The 11648-nt window shown below is 43.3% G+C and overlaps 1 protein-coding gene across 1 annotated transcript; it reads right to left on the reverse strand.

The window, feature by feature from the left end:
- Positions 1-205: 205 nt before the first annotated feature.
- LOC114265607 (uncharacterized) lies at positions 206-916 on the reverse strand. Its single transcript, XM_028206428.2, has one exon. It carries the CDS (start codon positions 914-916, stop codon positions 206-208), a length of 711 nt encoding a protein of 236 aa, XP_028062229.2.
- Positions 917-11648: the final 10732 nt, after the last annotated feature.

The following is an 11648-nucleotide window of genomic DNA, read 5'->3' on the forward strand; positions in this document are numbered from 1 at the left end:
ACTCTGCCTTCAAATCTCATTCATGTAGCTCCTCCTCTATTGTCTTTAACTGAGTGTCAATGTTGCCAAATACATCCTTATTCCACACCCTTATGTGACTCCTAAGCATGTTCAATTTTCTCATTACTCTGAACCCTGCCCACCCTTGAACTTGTGCTTCCTCCCACCTCTTTTTAACTTCTAACATGAAGGATGGTTGAGATAACTAGGCATTGATAAATTTAAATGGCTTTGGTCCCCAATCCCTATCATCTTCCTTTATCAAAATGGGGCAATGGTCTGAGATTGTCCTAGGTAGACCCCATTGCTTAAAGGAAAACTTTTCCATCCACTTCAAATCTAACAAAAATCTATCAATCCTACTCCACATATTCCTATCCAGAGCATTGCACCAAGTATACTGCCTACCTAGCAAAGGCATATCAATTAATTCCAATTTTTCCACAAACTCATTAAAGTCCTTCATCCCCCTTTCTCTAGATGAGCATCCTTTCCTCTCACCCATATATCTAATCTCATTGAAGTCCCCTCCCATACACCACGGGTTTGGAAAATGTTGGCAGATACTCACTAGAGAGTCCCATAACTGTCTCCTCCTAAGAACCTCATTAAGAGCATAGATATTCACAAGAGTGCACTGAAAACAATTACTAGAGATACCTGATAAAATGATGAAATTTTTGCTGCTGCAGCAGCCCTTGAGCTCGAAGACTTGTGGCCTCCAAATACACAAAAGGCCTCCAACACTTCCCTTTGAATCTACCAACATAAATTCCAATTCTTTATAAGGCCAAATAGTTTTCACAAAATGATCATCCATAGAGCTTCTTTTAGTCTCTTGAAGAAAGAGCACATCAACACATTTCTCCCTCACCAAGCTTTTTATCTTTTCCTTTTTTTCTGGCTTCCCAGCCATCTAACATTCCAAGATAAAATCTTCATGATAAACTCACTACTAACACCCAATCCCCTCTAGACAGGCATCTAAGCTCTGGTTGCCCTTTCTTCACCTTCAATTCTACTCAAATCCTTCTCTTCCAGCTCCACGATTTTGCTCACTACCTTCTCATCTTTGCCTTGGCAATTCATTCCCAACACAGTGCCTACTTTCACAGTGGACATAGCCTCCTCAATCAATTGCCTCCTTCTGTTCGCTGCCTGACTTTGAGAAATTGTCATGAAGGAAGCTGCTGCATCAGCAGAAGCTCTGAGAATAGCTCTCCTTTGAAAGCCCAGTCTGCCAAACATGCCTCTCCTTCGTTCTATACCTTTTTTCCATGACTTTTCCTTTTTTCTGCACTGTACCTTCCTTTAGATTACTCCATTTTGCAGTCCGTTTGACCATGTTTATGTGAGTTGTTTGGGCTACATTTGGCCTAAGTTGAGTCTAGGCCATATTTTCACTTAGATCCAACTCCAGCCCCTAAAACAGTCCACTAGGCTCAGCCCCCTTTTGCACTCCCTCAATTAAAACTTCCACATTTATACTAGGCCTTGCTACTACTGGCCCACTCAACTCCCTTAAGAGTCCTGTGCTAGATATAGCCTCATCTATAATTTGAACTTCGCTCATGATTAACTAGCGGGAGTTGACATCCTACACCACCCCTCTCACCTTGGAACATGTACCTTCATAGCCAGTCCCCACGCTTCCCCCTATGTCAACCACTGCATTTGCATGCTTATCATCATTATCCCTACCCTGCACATCAGATATGTCCATCACAAGCTCCATAACCCTACTAGCCACCTCAAATCCTTTACTCATCAACCCCACTCTTCCCGCAGACGCTTCCCTTACACTCTTGCTTCATCCACCATTGCCAGACAATTGGTCTACCTCTTCTTTGCCATTGGAATGCAATCGGCCTTGATCTTTCCCTCTGCTCTCCGAAGGACTTGGAAATAAACACCTGGGCAACTCTTCACAGACTCTAATTGGAATGTGACAACCTTTTTGTTCCAGAAAAATTATTGTATTGATCTGTAGACGTCCCCGAACGCCCCGGGAGGATGAGTCTCATTCTGTTCGTTTGTGGGTCACTACAGTTCGGACTCAAATTGTCACGGTTCTAAATCTGAACCAAAGAGTCCAAATCCGGCAAATCATTTTGGAAAACAGATTTTTGTAAAGAAGTGCCAAACATGGACTGCTTTGCCAGATGAAGAGTCGCCACCTAAATATTTTTATGAGGGGATTTAGGAAACCCTGACTTGTTTGCCAAAGGCCACATGTCCGTCATCACCAAAGTTGTCACGGCTCAGGAACATGGGTACGATTGGGGAAGGTCAGCTATGAGCACCCCCGCTCGCCCGATCAAAGATCGGCCTCTACTAACTATGATATCTAGTTTTGAAAATATTATGCGTTCTTATTTCGGTTATTAGCCTAGATTTACTACGTGATGCGCACATCAAACAAGTATAGACTAAGTCGCCTAAATTGGAACGAAACATGTCATGTTTGTTCGGGCGATGGTACTACACGCAAGTAGGCTAAGACATGAATTTTGCCACCCTCAAGTGGGCTTAGAAAATATAATTTTGCCACTCTCAAGTGGGCTTAAAACTCATATTCAATGCGTTGTTCCAATTTAAGTAACTCAACCTTCACCCACAGGCATTCAGGCAATCATTTCACATAAGCACATAGCCACATGGCAAGCATGCTGTCATGTTAATATTCACATACATGCAAGATGCTACAGCATAAACACTCACAGTGTACTCCGAGCCAAAACAAGAAACTAGTTAGTAATCATGCATGATCCTAGTTCATGTTAAAATGGCTAATGCATCACATATAGAATGTCACCAAAATAGGCTCGGCTAATCTATAGATGGCATGTGAAATGCACAGATAACATATATTCAAGTTAGATTTGAGATACTATGCAATTGGTATGATGCGCCAAGCCCGGTGCATGCAATACAACTGAATGGATGCACGCATGCATAACATAAGGATGCTAATTGAAATATGTCCTAATACTAACCATCAAAAGCAGGTAAGTAAAAGGGAAAAAGAAGTGGGGATTGGAAGACATGCATCACACACACGCACGCTTATTACAAATTCGCCCTCGCTTGAAGGGACCGAAAGAATAATACAATTTAATTAACCTACAAGCTAATTAAATAATTTACAGACCACCTAATTAATTAACAAATCAATTAAGCTAAGGAAAGCGGTAAAAGGCCTTGGGAAGAGGGATGCACGCATACTCGGATTGACTTCGCCCGAAAATCTAATGCCATGCCATTGTTGCCTCTGTTTACACTGTTTGGCACCTCTGAAAACTGCATAAGTCTCCAGGATGTTTCTGAACCACCTTCTGAGCATTGTGGAAGGTCACCGGCCAAGGGTAAAGGTCACCGGCCATCCATCGACCATGGATATTGATATCGGCCACAAATGTTTGGTCGATCAGCACTGTAGATGGCCAACCGACCATATCTTCCTGCAGAAACCTGTTTTGACAGCAGCAGAGGATAGACAAGGCATGGCAAAGTATTTCAAAGCAAATGTTTGCACAACCACACTCCATATCATGTTTAAGACTCAAGGGAGTATAGTGCTCGACCCTCGGACCACCAATTGCACATTTCTATGCATAATGGCCCAAGAGGCCAAGTTGTGCATTTTGATTTCAAATGACATGCATACCAAATAAACACATAAAGCCCAACCTCTATCATACTCAATTCAAGAGGCAAAGCATGCATGCTCTATGCAATGCAACCTAGGCATGGAGGTTAAGTATGCAACATGAACATGAGGGCAAGTATGCAAGTTAGCAAACGTGCAAAGTGTAATCTTAACCATGCACACATGCAAGGCATGTAACATGTTAGGCAACTTAGCAAGAAATGCATGCCAAATGTAACACCATTTAAACATGCAACAAAATGTCATGAGCCAAGTACCTAAGCATACAAACATGCATGCAAACATGGTTGAATGCCTAAGCATATAGAAGCAACTTTCAAGCACACCTAAAAGGGGCAAGCATTGGCACATAGCATACATGATAAGCTTTGAAAAACATGTAGAAGATGATGCCAAATCAACCTACCAATGCAAGCAAAGCATGCATCCAGGCCCAAGAACTTAAAACTATGATCATATGACACGTGAAGCAAATGATCAAAGTGAATCAAAACAGTCCCAAATCATGCCAAATTAAGCCCCCAAAACCACTTAGATGGCATCTAAATGATCTAATCCTAGAGGCATACACAATAGCACAAACATGAAGCATGAAACACCAACCTTATAAAGCATTAAAGGGGCATCAAATGCAAGCATACAAGCATACCACAAGGACTGAAATGACATGACAAGTGGTTCTAAACCACTGAAATGATGCAAGGATAGCATGCTAGAGGGTCCGATACTTAAGGCCTATAAGGGGGATTACATGGTAGCTATACAAAGAAAAGCATGGATCACCCAAATGACCAAAAACAATCCTCAAGCACATCAAAACAAGCATAAAAGTTTCACAAAGCTAAGCCAAAAACATGCTAGAAACAAGGCTCAAAGCATAAAGCATGTTAAGGCAAATCATGGCATTACAAGACAAGTATGCAAAGCAAGCACGGTGTGTCTAAACCAAGTAAAAAATAGTGCTATATCATGGAAAAATAAGCACAAATAACACTTAAGACATGGCCAACATGAATTCAAGAATGGTGCTCACACATGAGGCTAAAATGGCACATTTTGAAAACAACAAGGAGAGGGGATTGCCCTCTCCTTCTTAGGACCTTAAGACACCATCCTCACCACTGAAATCCCTCAAAATTTCAGTAGTGAGGAGGCCCAAACAAGGTGGTCCCGAAGCTCACCAAAAATAGCATAAAATGGGGCCAAACAAGGCCTAAGAGGGGGTAAACGACCCCAAACACCAAAGTGATCTCAAACAAACTTCAAAAGGAGCTCAAAATAAGACTTTTTTCAGTTAATGACAAAGCCCAAATATGCATACAAGTAAGGCTAAAAGTGTGTGCAAAAATGGGGAATAAAGAGGGTAAGAAGTGTTACCCTTGAAGACCAGCAAGAACCAGCAGCCTTTAGACCCAAAAATGCAACCCTCAACCTCTAAAAACAAGCTCCAAGAACCTCCAAGTGGTGATGGAAGTGTGTGGCTATGAAGTTGTGTGCAATGGGCCAAGAACAAGACCCTTTTGAACCCTCTAACACACCCAAATGTAGAGAGAGAGAGTGATATATATATCTTATATATCAGATTTTTTTCCAACCCTTGAAATGGGAGGAGAGGCCCTTTATTTATAGAGTAAGGCAAAAGGCCTAAGCTTCTTGGAGAAGCTAAGGCAAAAGGGTCAAAGGGGGCAAGTTTCTAAGAGAAGCTAGACAAAAAGGCCAAGTTTTTTAGAGAAGCTAGGCAAAAGGGCTAAGCTTCTTGGAGAAGCTAGACAAAGGGTTCAAGAGGTTCAACCTTCCTCAAGAAGCTAAAATCAAGGGTTCAAAAGGTTCAAGCTTCCTTAAGAAGCTAAAACCAAGGGTTCAAAAGGTTCAAGCTGCCTTAAGAAGCTAGAACCAAGGGTTCAAAAGGTTCAAGCTTTCTCAACAAAAGGTCTCGGCCAGAAAAAGTGGCCGATTGACCAAGATCAGTGGCCGGCCGACCCAACACAATACCGACCGACCATCAATAGTGCCGACCGGCCATCACCAATGGCCGGTGGCAAGGAAACAAGGCCAGTGGCCTCAAGCCATGGCCGGTGAGGTGTGGGGATAGCCTACAAGTTATTTCCATCCTCAGAAGCAAAACAACAAGTGTTTGATGCAAAACCAAACACAAAACAAACAAGTCGAGAGGTCTTGAGGTAAGGCGCGTAGCCGAAACCTCCGAGAACTCAAGACGAACACAAACAAGGGTAATCATCGAGTGTTCAAACGATGACGTCCAAGTCTTAAGGACGGTCAAAAATAGGATGTCTACAGTTGCCCCTCTTTGATAGAACTCGAAAGTCATAAAAATGACGAGAGTGAATGTCAAAGCCCAGAGACGACCCATTTTTGACAAGGCCGAAGACTTAGACAAAGCATACAAGCAGCAGACAAAGATATGCACCCGAGGGCAGGGGCAAAATGCAAGACAATGCACAAAGCCGAGCATAACTTATGATCATGCAAGAAACATAGGGACGTATCCCGGTGTTTCGGAAAGGTATAAGCATTGGAACGTATTCCAAATGCTCTTAACCAAAGAGGGAGAAACATAGGGACATATCCCAGTGTTTCAAAACGAAAGAGAAACATAGGGACGTATCCCAGTGTTTCGAAACGAAGGAGCAACATAGGGACGTATCCCAGTGTTTCAGTGTGGTTCAAGCACCGGAACGTATTCCAAATGCTCTTAACCAAAGAGGGAGAAACATAGGGACGTATCCCGGTGTTTCGAAAAGAGAGAGAAACATAGGGACGTATCCCAGTATTTCAGAATGGTTTAAGCATTGGAACGTATTCCGAATGCTCTTAACCAAGGAGAGAGAAACATAGGGACGTATCCCAGTGTTTTGGAATGAGAAGAGGAAACATAGGGACGTATCCCGGTGTTTCAGAAAGAAGGAAAAACATAGGGACGTATCCCGGTGTTTCGGAAAGAATGAGAAACATAGGGACGTGTCCCGGTGTTTCGGAAAGGAATAAGCATTGGAACGTATTCCAAATGCTCTTAACCAAAGGGGGAGAAACATAGGGACATATCCCAGTGTTTTGGAATGAGAAGAGGAAACATAGGGACGTATCCCGGTATTTTGAAAAGGTGTAAAAGGGTGTGCATAACAATGCGATTGAAACGTGCATAACAATGTAAGTGGAAAGTGCGTGACTACGCAAGTGAAGAGGTGCATGACAATGCAAACAGGTGCACAAGGCAGTGCGATGTAAATTAAAGGCACAAAACAGTGCGATGCAATGCACTAACAAGTACAGGTAAGGTGCGCAAGAAAGCGCAAACAATACAATGCACTAACAAGTGCAGGTAAGGTGCGCAAGAGAAATGCGATAAAATGCATTTTCTATGCAAGTATGGGGGCATTAATCATGTACTTTGGTGCCTCCGATTTACCTCTCAGAGGACTTGGCAACATGCTTAGCTCAAAAGGGGACACCCTGTCTATATTGGCAAGAGATAACATCTGCAGTTGCTTTAATTGTGATTCTGACTTGAAACAGGCTTAAGCTTGGGGTTGAGATACACTCATACTCCAGAGAAATGGTGAGACCTAAGAAGGTGCACCTGGAATGCAGTCTCGGATTTTCGCTGAAGTTGAAACGCACTAAGATGCTCCAAATTTTCCTTATTTTCTTTTGCTTTGCAGTCTGGAACCCACATAGCTTCAGATAGGTCCTTGTTTTACTGTTCACACTTATTGGGGGTGGACCCTGCAGTTTTATGAAAGAACAAATACTGTTTTGCACAAATGTGGAGAATGGCACAGCATTCTGAGCGCAAGATGATTTTTGGAATTGAGAAATGAGTTCTTAACCGGGTATTGAGCCGACGACTGGCCACAGCCAAAACGGCTCAACAAAGGAAAAATAAAGGTAAACAACCTAAACACATCGAGTAACACTTGAAACGACGCCAAACAAGATTTGAGACAAACAAAACAAAAGACACGACATACAGACGTGCACAGGGAGCCTGTTTCTTTGGGTATTGTTTCCCATCCTTTCTAATTTGTGATTCTCACATCAATCGGCCCTCAAGCTCTGTTTTTCTGAAAAAGCCATTTTCCTCACTTTTTCTCTCAGTGCACATCTCTCTATTCTTTAATCTCTTATTTTTCATCCCTCCCCAAGGTGGTTGATGAATAAACAGGAAGTTGCGGGTTCTTGCCCCTAGCATTCTGCTAGATTCTCTTCTTCTGCTCACAACAGTGAACTTTCTCCTACAGAGGGGTTGCGCTACAACTGGACGTGTAGCAAATCTACAGCTGGCATTGGTTGACGATGCTCTGTTGGGGAGTTTGGACGTGATCAGATCTGTCCAGATTAGGGAATGGAATATCTTGATCCGCTCCAATTCGTGCTTCGCACTTAGCTTGATATCTCACTGATTGGAGGATGAGAGAGCCTTCAGCCCTTTGTTGTTAGCTTCAGTTGTGCCCTTTCTGGCGAATACGGTGCCCTTTCCGGCAAGTAGAGTGCCCTTTCTGGCAAGTGCATTGACAACGAGGAAAAGACAGGAAGCCTGACTCAACTGTGCCCCTAGTTCATCATTTTTACCATTTTTGTTTTTGCTTTCTACTAAAACAATTTTGACCAATATGAGAGTTAGATTAACATACTTGTTCGATTTTTTATTTGAAAATCATGCAAGTTAGGTTATGAGCACTGAAAATTTTCCCTTTTTGGGTCCAAGAAATGGTCCAGTTTTGGAAAAGATAGAATAATTTTTTAGAGATCAGTCAACCTCAGTAAAAATTCTCAAAAATTATTTTTGCAAACAGCCACTGCTCAACGAGCACGGAACTTACTCTTGAGATGCACAACCTCAGATCCCAAGAAAAATTGCCCTTTGTTTGAGGAGAGCTGGATGGCAACGGAAAGTTGCCCCTTGTTTGAATAGCACCGCAGCGCATTGTAATCAGTCTTCACAGTGAAGGTCACAACCAAACTCTCGGATACAGATAAGGCAAAGATTATCAAAACCATTACATGGACACAATTGATTTGGAAGTGTTTGTTGCTGGACTTCAGAACGAAGTTGTCTATGTATCCCAAAGATGGGAATCAAGCCTTACGTAGTTCGGGGTTAAGGTACACTCGGGTATTTAACCTCTCCTTTTGCGCTCTAACTTTTGCCAAGGCCGCCCTTCTGGGTTTTCAACCTTGCGAGCTCTGTTTTTCTTTTCTTTTCAATTCTTTTCATTTTTTTTCATCTTTTCTTTTCTTTTTTCCTTTTCTTTTTTCATTTTTTCTTCATTCTTTTCATTTTTTCTCTTTTTCTCTTTTTTTTCTCTTCTCCTTTTTTTTTCTTGCTCTAACTTTTGCCTGGGTCGCCCTTCCGGGTTTTCGGCCTAGCGAGCCTTTCAAGGGTAAAAGTGTAGCTTTGTCCATGTCAAATGATTTTGAGATCCCGAAGTCATCTGAATCCAGGAGAATGGCTGTTGTTCGCTAACGATGCAGGAGTCCATCCAATGGGGGGTTGAATTTGCCCCTAGTGTTGTGGATCTAAACTCAATTTTTCTTCAGCAATACTTTCTTCTTTCCTCCCTCTGGGATTTGGCATTCTTGCCGACCTTCTTTGATTTGTGGAATGGTCCATCTTCGGCTCTTCGAGCACATTTGAAATTCTTTGCCCCTAGTTCCAGGGGTGCTTCTGATCTAGCTTTGCAAGCTTCTTTTGATGACATCTGGTCTTCTTGATCTGACTTTCTTGCCTCTTGTTCGAGGGCTGCTTTGAATCTGGCCACACAGGCCTCACGTTGTAGTTGACCATTGAACATTCTGAATTTAAGTCCAAGGTTTACCAATGAGGGGTTGAGTCTTGAGACTGAGAGCGATCCTAGGCTACACAATCTCAAGAGCGATTCCACACAGGTCTTCGCAGGATCGGGCAAAACATTTTTTTTGAAATCTTTTAAGAAAGCGACAAATCGCTCGTGCTGAAGATAGTGCGGAACCAATCTGGATCAAGCCAGGATCCTTCTCAGTACTCACGTTAACAAGCATGATTTCAATCATTAAGGGCTTAGCATGCCTCTCTTTCTCTCAAATGATCAAATTTTTGCAAATCCCGAGAAATTCCTTCCTTTTCGTTTTCATCGCAGTGTTAGAAAAAGTTTTAAAAAACTTAGGTCAATGCAATGATTTCAAGGCACAGAAAAGTAGGAGAAAAGCACTGCCATTTCATTTGAAACTTCTGGCACAACTGGCACAAGGTAGAAGCGAACACAAGAATGTGGAAAACCACTACTGTTCATTCAAATCTGTTGGCACAACTAGCTCCCTGGCAGAAACAGACTCAAAAGAAAACAAAAAGACAAACACAAAACAAAATAGTGATGCTCGAGGTAACACCCCCGGAATCACCTGACTCTAACAAAACAGAACTGACTCGATACAGTAAGACAGACCCTAACTGACTCAGTAAGAAAAGACTGACTCTGTACAAAACAACAAGACTGACCCAATACCCAAATCAGAAAGCACAAAAACTAGCATTCGTAAAATTCTCAAAACAGTGCATGCCATACGCCACATCCGGAGTAAACTGAGCGCCGCCCGCAGGTGGTTCATCCCTCGATCACATCACATTATCCCCCACAAGTTCACTGATCAAGTGCCGATAGACTTTGCAGGACCTGGTGCGGGGATGACCCTGTTGTCAATCAAATTTTGTATCTCGTGGCGGAGACGGACGCAACTGTCGGTGTCATGACCGGTTTGTTGATGAAAAGCACAGTACTTAGTCGGGTCATGCTTTGGAGAGAGAGGATCGGGTAGAGGTCGTTGTTCCAAGGTTTCAGATGTCCTTTCCTGAGTAGGACCCCTAGGGCTTTAGACAAAGGCATATAGAGTGGGGTGAAAACCCTCTTGCCTCGGGGTAGATAGTCTGATGTTCAGGGGTTTGAAATGGATGTACCAACAAAGGGGGTGGCTGCTCTTGGTGTGGTGATGGTGACCATGCCCACTTCAGAAGATCTTGCAGTTGCATCACCGCTGGTGGTTGCACTTGAATTGTGGAAAAACGCCCTCCTAGGCTACTCCTTCTCCTGGTCAATAAGGCCCTGCTTCATAGCGTCCTCGATCTGTACTCCCATCTCATGCAAATCTGAAAAGGTAGGGATGGGGAGCACGATCATTTTCTGCATTAGTTTGGGCTGGAGGTTGCCTACAACCATCTGTATTTGATCCTTATCCGTTGGCCTAATGGTCATCATTATGGCCTTGGCCCTCCAGCGGGCCACGAATTCTGAGAAGCTCTTTTTTGGCTCTTGGCGGGTGACTTCAAGATCACGAGTTGTGACCTCAATCTGTGTGTTGTAGGAATATTGATCACTGAAGGCCTTAGCCATCTCTCCCCAATTCTGTTTCACAGAGTTCTCCAATTTTGCATACCAGATTGCAGCTATCCCAGACAGGGTCCGGCCAAACAATGATAGCTTCTGTAATCTGGTGAGGCCCATCGGCCTTAGTATGTCCGAAAACAGCCGCAAATGCACCATGGGATCCCTAGATCCATCAAAGCGGTCGATGTGCGGCATCTTAAATCTGTCCGGCAGCATCACAGCTGAGTCTGTTTACCCATCTTCAATGTCAGGAATGGAGTGGGCCCCTTGAGACTTCTTGAACAATTTCTCAAGCTTGCTCACTTTCAATGTTGTGGGGTCCGTCTCGACATCAAAAGGGGGGTCTGGTAGGTTGGTGGGTGTTTTAGATAACTAGGGTAGAACCGGGGGCAGAGCTGGCCCTGTCGAAATGTTCGTATCTTCCTGGACATTAGCTGTCTCCTCGAGTGTTGGAACTCCTGGTGGAGGAAGAGCCTGGTGTGAAGTAGATACTCCAGTTTGCTGCTCTAACCTGGCAATTGTCTCTGCCTGTTGGGCTATGACCACAGCCTGTTGCTTGGCGAATTCTGCTTGACGGACAGCGTCTTGCTGCATAGCTT

This window comes from Camellia sinensis, chromosome 9 (assembly GCF_055761805.1).
Source record: "Camellia sinensis isolate YWXY chromosome 9, ASM5576180v1, whole genome shotgun sequence".
NCBI classification, from domain to species: Eukaryota; Viridiplantae; Streptophyta; class Magnoliopsida; order Ericales; family Theaceae; genus Camellia; species Camellia sinensis.